Here is a 17,547-nt window from a genome sequence, read left to right on the forward strand (position 1 = left end):
ACGTGATCAGGAAGGCAAATGGAATGTTGGCCTTTATTGCAAGGGGGATAGAGTATAAAAGCAGAGAAGTCCTGCTACAACTGTACAGGGTATTGGTGAGGCCACACCTAGAGTACTGCATACAGTTTTGGTCTCCGTATTTAAGGAAGGATATACTTGCATTGGAGACTGTTCAGAGAAGGTTCACTAGGTCGATTCTGGTGATGAGGGGGTTGACTTATGATGATAGGTTGAGTAGGTTGGGCCTATACACATTGGAGTTCAGAAGAATGAGAGGTGATCTTATTGAAACTTATAAGATAATGAGGGGGCTCGACAGGGTGGATGCATAGAGGATATTTCCACTCATAGGGAAAACTAAAACTAGGGGACATAGTCTCAGAATAAGGGGCCGCCCATTTAAAACTGAGATGAAGAGGAATTTCTTCTCTCTGAGGGTTGTAAATCTATGGAATTCTCTGCCCCAGAGAGCTGTGGAGGCTGGGTCATTGAATATATTTAAGGCGGAGATAGACAGATTTTTGAGCGATAAGGGAGTAAAGGGTTATGGGGAGTGGGCGGGAAAGTGGACCTGAGTCCATGATCAGATCAGCCATGATCTTATTAAATGGCGGAGCAGGCTCGAGGGGCCCTATGGCCTACTCCTGCTCCTATTTCTTATAATCTTATGTTCTTATCCCCACTCTCTCCTGCCTCCTAAACAATTGCCGACTCAAGTCGCAAGGTTCTGCCCAGATCCACGCGCTCCCATTCTTGCTGATAATCTCTTGTGGGGGACTTTATCGAGTGCCTTTATTGAAGTTATATCGAAGATATTCAGTAAATTCTCCAATAGTCTCCTGTGCGGTACCTTGCCAAAGGCTTTCTGAAAGTCTAGGTACAGCACATCCACTGCATTGCCCCTGATTTCTGTCACCCGCTCCAAGTATTCCTATTAGTGTCAGCCATGGCTCAGTGGGTAGCACACTCACCTCTGAGTCAGAAGGTTGTGGGTTCAAGTCCCACTCCTTAAGCACATAAATCTAGGCTGACACTCCAGTGCAGTGCTGAGGCAGTTGCCGTCTTTTGGATGAGACGTTAAACCGAGTCTGTTCTCTCAGCTGGACATAAAAGATCCCATGGCGCTATTTCGAAGAAGAGCAGGGGAGTTATCCCCGGTGTCCTGGCCAATATTTGTCCCTCAATCAAAGTAACAAAAACAGATGATCTGGTCATTATCACATTGGTGTTTGTGGGAGCTTGCTGTGCGCAAATTGGCTGCTGCGTTATCCACATTACAACAGCAACTACACTCCAAAAGTGCTTCATTGACTGTAAAGCGCTTTGAGACGTCCGGTGGTCGTGAAAGGCGCTATATAAATGCAAGTCTTTTTCTTTCTATCTATCAACTTTGTCAAGCACCATCTTCCCTTCTGAATGTCTATATATCTCCACCAGAGGACACTGTTACCTGCTTGTGAGTGCCTCTGATTGGATGTCAAATTTATAGCGATGTCATTTGTTCCTGTAGTGACATGGATTTACCCACAAACGCATTCTTATTTCCAGAATCTTTTTTCATTTGGAGGTATTGGTGGATAGTTCATTGAAACAGAGTAGCATTTGCAGAATATTCCAACGCTCTCCTGGCCAGTCCCTTGCACCCTCTGTAAACCTGAGCTCATCCAAAACTCTGCCTCCCGCGTCCTAACTCACACCAAGTCCCGTTCACCCATCACCCCCATGCTCCCGAACCGGCAACGCCTCGATTTTAAAATTCTCATCCTTGTTTTCAATTTCCTCCATGGCCTCACCCCTCCCTATCTCTGTAATCTCCTCCAGTCCCCGAGACCCATGCCCTCCTCCAATTCTGGTCATTGGGCATCCCCGATTATAATCGCTCCACCATTGGTGGTCGTGCCTTCAGCTGCCTGGGCCCTAAGCTCTGGAATTTTCTCCCTAAGCCGCTCCGGCCTTTCTACCTTTCTACCTCTCTTTCCTCCTTTAATACGCTTGCTTAAAACCTACCTCTTTGACCAAGCTTTTGGTCACCAGCCCAGCTGACCAAACTTGCCTAAATGGCCAGAATTGGCACGAGTGGCAGGTTATGCCCCCTTTGGCTGAAAGAAAAACTGACCTAAAAAAATCGTAACTAACTGAGTTACGCTGGTGCAAATTGATTGGGGTAACTGTGGTTTTTCAACTTGGACCAAAAAGAGCAGCGTGCTCTGAAAAATTGAGCCCCTAATTTCTCCTCATTTCTCCGAGCTCTGGCTTGGTGTCAAATTTTGTTTGATAATGCTCCTGTGAAGTGCCTTGGTGCAATATAAATGCAAGTTGCGCGCCATCTAGCATGAAACCGCCCCAGATGCTGGGGTGGATGGGTGGAGGAGGGGAGGATAACTCCCGGGAGGTGACATTGAGTCTGGAGAAGGGCACTTGTGCAGCCACACGTGGAGTGCAGTGTCCAGCTCTGGTCACTGTAATACAGCCAGGATAACCAGGGCAACCAAACCGACAGTGCAAGGTCATCGCATCGTAGAACAGAAGCATAGAAATTTACAGCACGGAAGGAGGCCATTTTGGCCCATCGTGTCCGTGCCGACCGACCAAGAGCTATCCAGCCTAATCCCGCTTTCCAGCTCTTGGTCCGTAGCCCTGCAGGTTACGGCACTTCAAGTGTACGTCCAAGTATTTTTTAAATGTGGTGAGGGTTTCTGCCTCTAGCACCCTTTCAGGCAGTGAGTTCCAGACCCCCACCACCCTCTGGGTGAGGAAATGTCCCCTCATATCTCCTCTAAACCTCCCCCCAATCAAATTTAAATCTATGCCCCCTGGTTGTTGACCCCTCTACCAAGGGAAACAGGTCCTTCCTAGCCACTCTATCCAGGCCCCTCGTAATTTTGTGCACAGAAGGAAGCCATTCAACCCATCGTGCCTGTGCCAGCTCTTTGAAAGAGCGATCGAATTACTCTCACTCCCCAACACAATCCAGTTCTCCAAATACAGAACACATTTACCGTGAACATGAAGGTGAACAGGAATCATAGAATACTACAGCACGGAGGAGGCCATCGTGCCTGTGACGGCTCTTTGAAAGGGCGATGCAGTCAGTCCCACAACCCCTGCTCTCTCCCCAATGTCCTGCAGATTTTTCCTTTTCAAGTATTGATCCAATTACCTTTGGAATGTTACAATTGAATCTGCTTTGACCACCCTTTCAGGCAGTACATCCCAGATTGTAACAACGTTTACAAGAATGTTGCCTGGACTGGAGAATTTTGGCGATGAGGAAAGATTGGAGATGCTGGGTCTGTTTTCTTTGGAACAGGGGCGGCTGAGGGGAGACCTCAATTGAGGTGTATAAAATTATGAGGGGAAATTTCTTCGCCCAGAGGGTGGTGGGGGTCTGGAACTCACTGCCTGAAAGAGTGGTAGACGTAGAAACCCTCACCACATTTAAAAGATACTTGGATGTGCACTTGAAGAGCCGTAACCTACAGGGCTAGGGACCGTGAGCTGGAAAGTGGGATTAGGCTGGGTAGCTCTTGGTCGGCCGGCGCGGACACGATGGGCCGAAATTGCCTCCTTCCGTGCTGTAAATTTCTATGATTCTATAACTCACTGCGGGAGAAATATTCTCCTCATTTCCTCGCTGGATTTTCTTTGCCGATTATCTTAAATGTGTGTCCGCTGGTATCTGAGCTATGAGAGGTAGTGGAAGAGCCTCGGAACGTTGAGGGGAGATATTCTTCAATATTCAATATTCTTCAGGGCTTGGTCAAGTGGAAGATAAGAACATAAGAAATAGGAGCAGGAGTAGGCCATAAGGCCCCTCGAGCCTGCTCCGCCATTCAATAAGATCATGGCTGATCTGATCATGGACTCAGCTCCACTTCCCCTGCCCGCTCCCCAAAACCCCTTATCCCCTTATCGTTTAAGAAACTGTCTATTTCTGTCTTAAATTTATTCAATGTCCCAGCTTCCACAGCTCTCTGAGGCAGCGAATTCCACAGATTTACAACCCTCTGAGAGAAGAAATTTCTCCTCTTCAGTTTTAAATGGGCGGCCCCTTATTCTAAGATCATGCCCTCTAGTTCTAGTCTCCCCCATCAGTGCAAACATCCTCTCTGCATCCACCTTGTCAAGCCCCCTCATAATCTTTTACGTTTCGATAAGTTCACCTCTCATTCTTCTGAATTCCAATGAGTCGAGGCCCAACCTACTCAACTTTTCCTCATAAGTCAAACCCCTCATCCCCGGAATCAATCTAGTGAACCTTCTCTGAACTGCCTCCAAAGCAAGAATATCCTTTTGTAATTACGGAAACCAAAACTGCACGCAGTATTCCAGGTGTGGCCTCACCAATACCTTGTATAGCTGTAGCAAGACTTCCCTGCTTTTATACTCCATCCTCTTTGCAATAAAGGCCAAGATACTATTGGCCTTCCTGATCACTTGCTGTACTTGCACACTATGATGTGGGGCGCGGGTTTAAGCGAGGGAAGATGCATGGATGATTTAGATTGAATGACTTTATGGTGAAGGTGGACTGTTGAGCGGGCACATAGAGTGGGAAAATGTAAGGGGGAATTGTAGGGCGTCGGGTGATTGAGAGCTGTTAGTATTTGGGACCAATTGGATGGACAGCGGGGTGTTGTCTGGCTCAGTGTCAGCTGTGGCTCAGTGGGCAGCACTCTCGCCTCTGAGTCAGAAGGTTGTGGGTTCAAGTCCCACTCCAGGGAGTTGAGGACATATTGCTGCCTCGGAGAGCTGTGGAAGCTGGGACATTGAATAAATTTAAGACAGAGATGGACAGTTTCTTAACCAATACAGGATCAAGGGGTTATGGGAAGGGAAGTGGCCCTGAGTCCATGATCAGATCAGCCATGATCGTATTGAATGGTGAAGCAGGCTTGAGGGGTCGTATGGCCTACTCCTGCTCCTATTTCTTATGTTCTTATCTAGGCCGACACTCCCAGTGAGGGAGCACTGCACTGTCGGAGGTGCAGTCTTTGGGATGAGACATTAAATCGAGGCCCCGTCTGCTCTCTCAGGTGGATGTAAAAGATCCCACGGCACTATTTTGAAGAAGAGCAGGGGAGTTATCCCCGGTGACCCGGCCAATATTTATCCCTCAATCAACATAACAAAAACAGATTATCTGGTCATTATCACATTGCTGTTTGTGGGAGCTTGCTGTGTGCATGTTGGCTGCCGCGTTTCCCACATTACAACAGTGACTACACTCCAAAAGTACTTCATTGGCTGTAAAGTGCTTTGAGACATCCGGTGGTGGTGAAAGGCGCTATATAAATGCAAGTCCTTCTGTACTCTTTCTGTACTCTCTGATGTATCCTGGTGTGCAGAAGGTGTGAAATTTCTCCTCCATTGACCCTATGCTCGTCAAACCACCAGTGGACTCAATGTATTGCTTCGTTGACATGAAGGCTTTGTAGAGCGCACTGCATCAGAGAGTTTTATAGAACATGGGCTCCTAATTAGCCAGTGCAAATACTGATAGCTTTATTAGTTTTCACTGGTGTAGCTGGACTGAGTGGTGGGGTGAGGGGGAAGATTCTCTCTTGTTATGTATTAGTTACATCTTCAACATAACTGGATGATTTCTCCCCCTGCCCCCAATCTGAGATGAGGAGAAATTTCTTCTATTAGTGGGTTGTGAATCTGTGGAATTCGCTGCCTCAGAGAGCTGTGGAAGCTGGGACATTGAATACATTTAAGACAGAGACAGACAGTTTCTTAACAGATAAGGGATTAAGGTGGAGATAGACAGATTTTTGAGTGATAAGGGAGTAAAGGGTTATGGGGAGCGGGCAGGGAAGTGGAGCTGAGTCCATGATTGGATCAGCCATGATCTTATTAAATGGCAGAGCAGGCTCGAGGGGCTGTATGGCCGACTCCTGCTCCAATTTCTTATGTTCTTATTAAGTGCCGTAACCTACAGGGCTACGGACCAAGAGCTGGAAAGTGGGATTAGACTGGGTAGCTCTTTGTCGGCCGGCGCGGACACGATGGGCCGAAATGGCCTCCTTCCGTGCTGTAAATTTCTATGATTCTGTGTTCAAGTGGTGCGAAAGGATTATTATTTATGTCCACCCACTTCCCCAAAGTCAATCTCTCCAGAGTCTTGGGCACGCGTGACGGAGATGGTTTGCTGCCAGTTCTCGCGAGCGTCCGTCACGTTAGGGGCGAGCAACGGCCGTCAGCGAGTGTTAATGGCTCTCCCGCCGGACCCGGGGAACACGGTGCCAATCGGCAAACGCCAGCGCACCGTGAGAAAAATAGAAAGAACTTGCATTGATGTAGTGCCTTTCCTTACCTCAGGTGGCCCCAACGCGCTTTAGTGGCGTCGTCACTGGTGTCATGGAAACGCACAGAATTTTGCTCACGGCAAGTATGATAAATGACCAGGTAATCTGTTTTAGTGAGGTTGGTTGAGGGTTTGATGGGCGAATGCTGAGGGGGCTCGACAAGGTAGATGCAGAGAGGATGTTTCCACTCGTGGGGAATCTAGAACTAGGGGGCATAGTCTCAGAATAAGGGGTCGCCGATTTAGTACTGAGATGAGGAGAAATTTCTTCTCTCGGGTCGTAAATCTGTGGAATTCTCTGCCCCAGAGAGCTTTGGAGGCTGGGTCATTGAATATATTTAAGGCGGAGAAAGACAGAGTTTTGAGCGATAAGGAAGTAAACAGTTATGGGGAACGGGCAGGGAAGTGGAGCTGAGCCCAAGATCAGATCAGTCATGAGCTGATCAAATGGTGGAGCAGGCTCGAGGGGCCAAATGGCCTACTCCTGTTCCTATTTCTTATGTTCTTAAATGTTCCCATGACAGGAGCTGTCATAGCTCGGTGAGGTAAGAAGGCCTATTTCTGTCATTGACACACTGCTGGCCTTTCATAGACCGCTGCTTGGGTTTTTGTTCTGCACTTTGTGAATCAATAATTTGATAAATGTGAAAAGAAGCCTTTTTTTAATGTTTTCAGGCGAAGTTGGAGATTGCCTATGGGACACATCATACGTAAGTTGATGGCTTTTTCTATATAATACAAAATGGTATTGGATCAATGGTTACAGTACTCGTGCGCTTTAACTTATCGTAGGTCACAGGTCAACACCACATGGTGAGTCACTGCCTGGAAAGCACTGAACAAACGCTCGCCTCTGTAAATAACATAAGAATTAGGAGCAGGAGTAGGTCATTCGGCCCCTCATGGCGGTGTCCCGAGGCGCTTCACAGGAACGCCATCAAACAAAATTTGACACCGAGCCAAATAAGGAGAGATTAGGACAGATGACCAAAAGCTTGGTGAAAGAGGTAGGTTTTAAGCAGTTGTGAGCTGAGTGGATGAACTGTAATGTTTAGTGTGATTGATAAACCTTTGTTAATAAACCAACTAGTTCGTAATAGCAACGTGCAGCTATGAATTCTTAAGCAAAGAACCCATGAAGCTATTACATCACAAAAGGCAGTGTAAGATGCAGGTTGTACGCAGTTATTTTGCTGCCTTAACGCTATTGATCCATTGAGTCGTTAATGGCTCTGTTGAAATAACAGACTGACTAATTTCATTTGAGAGCGGTAAACATTGACAGACCAGTAAGGTGCGGCGTAATCTCGAGGCGGATTTAAAATTCTAAGTGGTCCTTTTTTAACTTGCCGAAGACACATTGAGAATGCAGAGACCAGTTTGGCTGAACTGAACAGTACGAGAAATCCCAGTAAGCAATTACCGGGCTTGCTGCAGTGAGTTATCTGAGCAACGAGCTTTACTGTCACGTGTATTGCTCCTGTTAGTGCCTCGTCATCACATCGAATGTAGCGCACAGGAACAGACCATTCGGCACAGTCTGTCCGTGCCGGTATCTATGCTGCACACGAGCCTCCGCCCATCCCCTCTTCATCGAACTCGATTAGCCTGACCTGCCACTCCGCACTCCCTTATTCACTTAACACGCTTCTCCTTCAATGCATCGATGATATTTACCTCATCTACACCCTGTGAGAGCAGATTCCACATTCTGGGCAAATGCATGGCAGAGGCAGTATAATGTGGATAAATGTGAGGTGATCCACTTTGGTGGCAAAAGCAGGAAGGCAGAATATTATCTGAATGGTGACAGATTAGGAAAAGGGGAGGTGCACTGAGACCTGGGTCCCTAATTGCCCCTTGAGAAGGAGGTGGTGAGCCGCCACCTTGAACCGCTGCAGTCCGTGTGGTGAAGGTACTCCCACAGTGCTGTTAGGGAGGAGTTCCAGGATTTTGACCCAGTGAGGATGACAGAACGGCGACATATCAGGATGGTGTGTGACTTGGAGGGGAACTTGCAGGTGGTGGTCATAGAAGTTTACAGTACGGAAGGAGGCCATTTCGACCCATTCTGTCCGCGCCGGCCAGTGAGACAATCCAGCCTAATCCCTCTTTCCAGCTCTAGGTCTGTAACCCTGAAGGTTACGGCACTTCTGGTGCACATCCACGTGATTTTTAAATGTGGTGAGGGTTTCTGCTTTGAACACTCTTTCAGGCAGTGAGTTCCAAACCCCCACCACTCTCTGGGCGAAGAAATGTCCCCTCATATCTCCTCTAAACCTCCCCCCATTTACTTTAAATTTATGCCCCCTGGTTGTTGACCCCTCCACTAAGGGAAATCGGTCCTTTCTATCCACTATATCAAGGCCCCTCATAATTTTATACACCTCAATGAGACCTCCCCCCACTCTCTATTGCAAGGAAAACAAACCCAGCCTATCCAATCTGTCCTCATAGCTAAGATTCTCCAGTCCTGGCAACATGGAAACATAGAAACATAGAAAATAGGTGCAGGAGAAGGCCATTTGGCCCTTCGAGCCTGCACCACCATTCAATAAGATCATGGCTGATCATTCACCTCAGTACCCCTTTCCTGCTTTCTCTCCATACCCTTGATCCCTTTAGCCGTAAGGGCCATATCTAACTCCCTCTTGAATATATCCAATGAACTGGCATCAATAACTCTCTGCGGTAAGGAATTCCACAGGTTAACAACTCTCTGAGTGAAGAAGTTTCTCCTCATCTCAGTTCTAAATGTCTTAACCCTTATCCTTAGACTATGTCCCCTGGTTCTGGACTTGCCTAACATCGGGAACATTCTTCCTGCATCTATCCTGTCCAGTCCTGTCAGAATTTTATATGTTTCTATGAAATCCCCTCTCATCCTTCTAAACTCCAGTGAATACAGGCCCAGTCGATCCAGTCTCTCCTCATATGTCAGTCCTGCCATCCCGGGAATCAGTCTGGTGAACCTTCGCTGCACTCCCTCAATAGCAAGAATGGCCTTCCTCAGATTAGGAGACCAAAACTGGACACAATATTCCAGGTGAGGCCTCACTAAGGCCCTGTACAACTGCAGTAAGACCTCCCTGCTCCTAGACTCAGATCCCCTAGCTATGAAGGCCAACATACCATTTGCCTTCTTCACCACCTGCTGTACCTGCATGCCAACTTTCAATGACTGATGTACCATGACACCCAGGTCTCGTTGCACCTCCCCTTTTCCTAATCTCCCACCATTCAGATAATATTCTGCCTTCGTATTTTTGCCACCAAAGTGGATAACCTCACATTTATCCACATTATACCGCATCTGCCACACATTTGCCCACTCACCTAACCTGTCCAAGTCACCCTGCAGCCTTTTAGCTCACACCACCACACAGCTTAGTGTCATCTGCAAACTTGGAGATATTATACTCGATTCCCTCATCCAAATCATTAATGTATATTGTAAATAGCTGGAGTCCCAGTACTGAGCCCTGCGGCACCCCACTAGTCACTGCCTGCTATTCTGAAAAGGACCCGTTTATCCCAACTCTCTGCTTCCTGACTGCCAACCAATTCTCTATCCACGTCAATACATTACCCCCAATACCGTGTGCTTTAATTTTGCACACCAATCTCTTGTGTGGGACCTTGTCAAAAGCCTTTTGAAAGTCCAAATACACCACATCCACTGGTTCTCCCTTGTCAACTCTACTAGTTACATCCTCAAAAAATTCTAGAAGATTTGTCGAGCAGGATTTATTTACCTTTCATAAATCCATGCTGACTTGGACCAATCCTATTACTGCTTTCCAAATGTGCTGCTATTTCATCTTTAATAATTGATTCCAACATTTTCCCCACTACTGATGTCAGGCTAACCGGTCTATAATTACCCGCTTTCTCTCTCCCTCCTTTCTTAAAAAGTGGTGTTACATTAGCTACCCTCCAGTCCATAGGAACCGATCCAGAGTCGATAGACTGCTGGAAAATGATCACCAATGCATCCGCTATTTCTCGGGCTACTTCCTTAGTCTGCATCCCAGAGAACTTATCAGGCCCCGGGGATTTATCAGCCTTCAATCCCATCAATTTCCCGGACACGATTTCCCGCCTAATAAGGATTTCCTTCAGTTCCTCCTTCTCACTAGACCCTCGGTCCCCTAGTATTTGTGTCTTCCTTTGTGAAGATAGAACCAAAGTATTTGGTTAACTGGTCCACCATTTCTTTGTTCCCCATTATAAATTCACCTGAATCTGACTGCAAGGGACCTATGTTTGTTTTCACTAATCTTTTTCTCTTCACATATCTAAAGAAGCTTTTGCAGCCAGTTTTTATGTTCCCAGCAAGTTTCCTCTCATACTCTATTTTTCTCCTCCTAAATAAACCCTTTGTCCTCCTCTGCTGTATTACAAAATTCTCCCAGTCCTCAGATTTGCTGCTTTTTCTGGCCAATTTATATGCCTCTTCCTTGAATTTAACACTATCCTTAATTTCCCTTGTTAGTCACGGTTGAGCCACCTTCCCCGTTTTATTTTTACTCCAGACAGGGATGTACAATTGTTGAAGTTCATCCATGTGATCTTTAAATGTTTGCCATTGCCTATCCACCGTCAACCCTTTAAGTATCATTCGCCAGTCTAACCTAGCCAATTCACGTCTCATACCATCGAAGTTACCTTTCCTTAAGTTCAGGACCCTAGTCTCTGAATTAACTGTGTCACTCTCCATCTTAATAAAGAATTCTACCATATTATGATCACTCTTCCCCAAGGGGCCTCGCACAACAAGATTGCTAATTAGTCCTTTTTCATTACATATCCTTGTAAATCTCCTCTGTACCCTCTCCAGTGCAATCACGCCCTTCCTGTAATGTGGTGACCAGAACTGCACGCAGTACTCCAGCTGTGGCCTAACCAGTGTTTTATACAGTTCAAGCATAACCCCCTTCCTGCCCTTGTCCGTCTAGGTGGTAGAGGTCATGGGTTTGGGAGGTGCTGTCGAAGAAGCCTTGACGAGTTGCTGCAGTGCATCTTGTAGATGGTACACACTGCAGCCACGGTGCGCCGGTGGTGGAGGGAGTGAATGTTGAAGGTGATGGATGGGGGGCCAATCAAGCGGACTGCTTTTCCTGGATGGTGTCGAGCTCCTTGAGTTTTGTTGAAGCTGCACTCAGCCAAGCAAGTGGAGAGTATTCCATCACACTCCTGTCTTGTGCCTTGTAGTCGGGAGGTGAGACACTCGCCGCAGAATACCCAGCCTCTGACCCGCTCTTGTAGCCACAGTATTTATGTGGCTGGTCGATGATGACCTCCCAGGATTTTGATGTTGGGGGATTTGGCGATGGTAATGCCATTAAATGCCACTGGGCGGTGGTCATTGCCTGGCACTTATGTGACGTGAATGTTACTTGTCACTTAACCATCATCATCATAGGCAGTCCCTCGGAATCGAGGAAGACTTGCTTCCACTCCTGAAGTCAGTTCTTTGGAGGTGAACAGTCCAATACGAGAGCCACAGACTCTGTCACAGGTGAAACAGATAGTCGTTGAGGGTAAGGGTAGGTAGGACTGGTGTGCCGCACGCTCTTTCCGCTGTCTGCGCTTGATTTCTGCATGCACTCGGCGATGAGATTCGAGGTGCTCAGCGCCCTCCCAAATGCACTTCCTCCACTTAGGGCGGTCTTTGGCCAGGGACTCCCAGGTGTCAGTGGGGATGTTGCACTTTATCAGGGAGGCTTTGAGGGTGTCCTTGTAACGTTTCCGCTGCCCACTTTTGGCTCGTTAGCCGTGAAGGAATTCCGAGTCGAGCACTTGCTTTGGGAGTCTCGTGTCTGGCATGCGGACTATGTGGCCTGCCCAGCTGAGCTGATCGAGTGTGGTCAGTGCTTCAATGCTGGGGATGTTGGCCTGGTCGAGGATGCTGATGTTGGTGCGCCTGTCCTCCCAGGGGATTTGTAGGAGACATCTTTGGTGGTATTTCTCCAGCAACTTGAGGTGTCTACTGTACATGGTCCATGTCTCTGAGCCATACAGGAGGGCGGGTATTACTACAGCCCTGTAGACCATAGCCTGAATGTCGCCCAGGTCTTGCTGCATGTGGGCATGGACTGTTTCATTATCTGAGAAGTTGCGAATGGAACTGAACAAATGGAAACATCTTCTCTACGTCTACCTATCGAACCCCGTTATAATTTTAAAGAACTCTATCAGGTCACCACTTACTTTAACGCTAACTCTCACTGTTAACCGATCAGAAATTAACACCATCACTTCATCTCAACACAAACGTTTTGTATGTCAAATTTCTTACTCTGCTCACCTCTCCCCTCTGCAGGAAAATGATGCTGCTCTTGTACGATGAAGGTTTCCGAGTGGTGATCCACACGTCCAACTTGATCCACGATGACTGGCATCAAAAAACACAAGGGTAAGACTGGCACTACGTGGCATAAGAACATAAGAAGATAAGAATTAGGAACAGGAGTAGGCCATCTAGCCCCTTGAGCCTGCTCCGCCATTCAACAAGATCATGGCTGATCTGGCCGTGGACTCAGCTCCATGGCCAGATCAGCGACGCGATTGAGACTGAGCGCACAGTCAAACAGCCCCCTGATTTGACAAAGGAAGTGTGTTGGAACTCGATTCAGTGCATCCTGGCCCAATTGCAGTGCCTGGCCGGAAGCTCAGTGGGTAGCACGCTCGGCTCTTGAGTCAGAAGGTCGCGGGTTTGAGCCCCGCTCCAGAGCCCTTTGCCCCATGACCTCTGCTGGCGCTCCTTGTGCCAGTACTGAGGGAGCGAATCTCGGCTACCATTTGCTGTGACTGTGCCAAGCGCCGCGGTGCCTACAGATACTGAACCAGGGTCATGACCCCCGTCTGACACCCTTGCACACGGCCCGATTGCCGGGCCTGGTACGCAGAGCTCGCTAAGCATCGCGAGGGGAGTGCGAGAATCGTCGCAGCATGTGGTTGGGTAACTGCTCACACGGCCATTTTGGGCTGCCTCTTGTAGGCAACACTGTGACCCTCCGGTGCAGCACTGAGGGAGTGCCGCACTGTTGGAGGTGCCGTCCTTCGGATGTGACGTTAAACCGAGGCCCCGTCTGCCCTGACAGGTGGGCGTAAAAGATATCGAAAGCCCGTTGCAGTTGGGTGTCGGGAAGGGAGGGGTCTGTTCGATCTTGAACAGCTGAGGCAAGTCTACTAAAAGGGCCAGTATTTGGCCATTTCTGGCCTGTTTTTTTTTGTTTTCTCCTGGAAGTCAGGTTGTCTGGAGCCTTTGTACTGGCTGTTTTAACTTTGTTTTCCGCAGCACCTCTACTATTATCAGGGGTTCTCCCGCTGGAAATCCCTTTCCGAGTTCCTGGCAAGAAGCAAGGAACCGCAGGGAATGCTAGTGGTTTGAGATGCCTTTTGATTCCTTCTGAATGCTTTCAGAATTCTTTGTTTCATTCCACCATCCACCCTCCCTCCCTTCCACACCACCCCCAGTGTGACATTCCCCTTTAATTGTCACCATGTGTTTAAATTTCACATACACGCAATTCTTGCTCCCACCACTAGAGGCCCCCCCCGAACCGTGAATAATAATGCAAATGAGTTAGAAACATAGAAAATAGGTGCAGGAGTAGGCCATTCGGCCCTTCTAGCCTGCACCGCTATTCAATGAGTTCATGGCTGAACATGCAACTTCAGTACCCCATTCCTGCTTTCTCGCCATACCCCTTGATCCCCCTAGCAGTAAGGACTACATCTATAGAAACATAGAAAATAGGGAGTAGACCCGGGAATTTGATAGTGTTCCCACTGATATATTTTTGGGTCCGCGGCCCCTTTAAGGGGCTTCGTGGCCCAATAAAATTACCACACGAATGCGGTTTTTTTGCCATTGGATCTCCGTTCAGCCAGCTGGGCAGACATATAGAACAGTTTGCCTAACATCTGTGGTTGGGAAAATGTTGGAGTCCATTATTAAAGAAGCAGTAGCAGGACATTTGGAAAAGCAAAATTCGGTCAGGATGGATTTATGAAGGGGGAAGTCATGTTTGACAAATTTGCTGGAGGTCTTCGAGGATGTAACGAACAGGGTGGATAAAGGGGAACCAGTGGATGTGGTGTATTTGGACTTCCAGAAGGCATTTGACAAGGTGCCACATAAAAGGTTACCACACAAGATAAAAGTTCACGGGGTTGGGGGTAATATATTAGCATGGATAGAGGATTGGCTAACTAACAGAGAACAGAGAGTCTGGATAAATGGTTCATTCTCTGGTTGGTAACCAGTAACTAGTGGGGTGTCGCAGGGATCGGTGCTGGGACCCCAACTATTTACAATTTATATTAACGACTTGGAAGAAGGGACTGAGTGTAATGTAGCCAAGTTTGCTGACGATACAAAGATGGGAGGAAAAGCAATGTGTGAGGAGGGCACAAAAAATCTGCAAAAGGACATAGACAGGCTAAGTGAGTGGGCAAAAATTTGGCAGATGGAGTATAATGTTGGAAAGTGTGACGTCATGCACTTTGGCAGAAAAAAATCAAAGAGCAAGTTATTATTTAAATGGAGAAAGATTGCAAAGTGCCGCAGTACAGCAGGACCTGGGGGTACTTGTGCATGAAACACAAAAGGATAGTGTGCAGGTAAAGCAAGTGATTAGGAAGGTCAATGGTATCTTGGCCTTTATTGCAAAGGGGATGGAGTATAAAAGTAGGGAATTTTGCTACAGTTATACAGGGTATTGGTGAGGTCACACCTGGAATACTGCGTGCAGTTTTGGTTTCCATATTTACAAAAGGATATACTTGCTTTGGAGGCAGTTCAGAGAAGGTTCACGAGGTTGATTCTGGGGATGAGGGGGGTTGACTTATGAGGAAAGGTTGAGTAGGTTGGGCCTCTACTCATTGGAATTCAGAAGAATGAGAGGTGATCTTATCGAAACATATAAGATTATGAGGGGGCTTGACAAGGTGGATGCAGAGAGGATGGGGGAGACTAGAACTGGAGGGCATGATCTTAGAATAAGGAGCCACCCATTTAAAACTGAGATGAGGAGAAATTTCTTCTGAGGGTTGTAAATCTGTGGAATTCACTGCCTCAGAGAGCTGTCGATGCTGGGACAGTGAATAAATTTAAGACAGAAATAGACAGTTCCTTAACCGATAAGGGATTACGGGGAGCGGGCAGGGAAGTGGAGCTGAGTCCATGATCAGATCAGCCATGATCTTATTGAATGGCGGAGCAGGCTCGAGGGGCCGTATGGCCGAATCCTGCTCCTATTTCTTACGTTGCATGTCAAGGTGGCATCTAGTCGAGAGCCGCTGTGTGTGTTGACTTCTGGGTCACAACAAGTGGCTGGAGAAAGAGGCAGTTAGATGCTGTGATCGGGGAGGGTGGTCGGATGAAAGCTTGTAGGGAAGGACGAGCTAGTTGAGGACCAAAAAACCCTCGATTCTTCTGTACTGATTCTTGTGATGGGAGTAGAATGACTTAATCAAAATAGGTTTGCAAGAATGATATCAAAATGCTGGGCTAAGTCTCCCTAATATTCCAATTAAATAGGTTAGGGAAGATCCGGCCACTCCGAGATCCACTTTCCAGCGATGCCCCCTGTTGCCAAATAGCCTGCGGGCGCTCACCGTCCAGGCTCGCAACCCGGAGTTGTGTCCCAGCAAGGCGCCGGCATTTTAAGGAGAGTGGAAGCAAAATGGCGGACGAGAGGAGGGAGAGACACTTTCCTGGTAAATGGAGCTGGGGATATGATCATGAAGATCCTGAAGATTTCCGATTGCACCACTGAATTGAATATTAATGTTCCCATCAGTGCTTTGTAGCTCTGGAACATAATGATGCGCTGTCTTGTCTAGCATTAAACTGGCTCTTAGCAGCTTCCCTCCTCCCCGAACTCCCACTCCAATAACCTTGTCTGAAAACAATTCTGTGATGACTGAAGTGTATGTAAGTTAATCACAATAGCTTGCTCCGCAGAGAACCTGTGTCTGATAAACACAGATCTTTCTTTCTTTTAACCCCCTCATGCAAAATAACTGATCTCTCTTTTCTTTCCTGTATTTCATTTTCTGCCCTCCCCCTGCCTTTTTATTCATTCATGGGATGTGGGCGTCGCTGGCAAGGCCGGCATTTATTGCCCCTCCCTAATTGCCGCTTGAGAAGGTGGTGGTGAGCTGCCTTCTTGAACCGCTGCAGTCCGTGTGGTGAAGGGGCTCCCACAGCGCTGTTAGGGAGGGAGTTCCAGGATTTTGACCCAGCGACGATGAAGGAACGGCCGATATATTTCCAAGTCAGGATGGGGTGTGACTTGGAGGGGAACTTGGAGGTGATGGTGTTCCTATGATGCCCTCGTCCTTCGAGGTGGAAGAGGTCGAGGGTTTGTTCAAAGAAGCACTTTGGGATGTCTTCAGGGTCGTGAAATGTACCGACCAGCGCCCTTTGGGATTGAGTTGCCGAGAAGCAAACCGCCCCCTACATTTCCTCCGTGCTTAGCGCAAAATCCCTCCCCACCTTATCACTGCGGAATCCTTGGCCTTTATATCCATCCCATTCCATTTAGTCTTCCAGCTCTGGCCTCTTGTGCATCTCTCCTGGCCCCACCCCTCCCCTCATCCTCCCCTCCACGTGACCATCGGTGGCAGCCATCTTGACTCCGCTCTCCGGAACTCCTTCCCCGGTGTCGTGCTGTATTTTCCCTAGCTTCAAGACCTTCCTCAGAACCTCCCTCTTTGACTGTTGTCTTTGGTCACCTCCGCCGACACTACTTATTGGTGTCAGCCGCGGCTCAGTAGTGAGACACACACGGCTCAGAGTCAGAAGGTCGTGGGTTCAAGTCCCACGCCAGAGACTTGAGCAGAGAAATCTCGGCGGGCTCTTCTCGTGCCGTGCTGAGGGGGTGCCGTTAAACTGAGGCCCCATCTCGGGTGGATGTAAAAGCCTCTATGGCACTAACCCTGGGGTTATCCCTGGTGCGTGCACTAATTTTTATCCCACTACGAACATCACTAACACCAGATGATCTGGTCATTATCACATTGTTGATTGTGGGAGCTTGCTGTGCACAAATTGTCTGCCGCGTTTCTTGCATTACAACAGTGACTGCGTTTCATAAGTACTTCATCAGCTGTAAAGCTCTTTGGGACGTCACGAGGACGTGAAAGGCGCTATATAAATGCAAGTCTTTCTTTATTGCGCATTATTCCTGTTCAGATGTTGATTATGTTTACGGCGCTTTATA

The 17,547-nt window shown here is 47.8% G+C and overlaps 1 protein-coding gene across 6 annotated transcripts in view; it reads left to right on the top strand.

Annotated features, from left to right (window-relative positions):
• The window catches only part of tdp1 (tyrosyl-DNA phosphodiesterase 1), a 186,743-nt gene that overhangs the window by 20,187 nt on the left and 149,009 nt on the right, over positions 1–17,547 (top strand). For 4 of the 6 annotated variants that reach the window (XM_070877588.1, XM_070877592.1, XM_070877589.1 and 1 more), the window contains exons 6-8: positions 6,325–6,390; positions 6,986–7,020; positions 12,636–12,728. In XM_070877588.1, the coding sequence (XP_070733689.1) occupies positions 6,325–6,390; positions 6,986–7,020; positions 12,636–12,728 (194 nt within the window). The remainder of the gene's footprint in view (positions 1–6,324; positions 6,391–6,985; positions 7,021–12,635; positions 12,729–17,547) is intronic. The other 2 variants (XM_070877590.1, XM_070877594.1) reach the window with 1 other exon arrangement.

This window comes from Pristiophorus japonicus, chromosome 4 (genome assembly GCF_044704955.1).
Source record: "Pristiophorus japonicus isolate sPriJap1 chromosome 4, sPriJap1.hap1, whole genome shotgun sequence".
In the NCBI taxonomy this organism is placed as follows: domain Eukaryota; kingdom Metazoa; phylum Chordata; class Chondrichthyes; family Pristiophoridae; genus Pristiophorus; species Pristiophorus japonicus.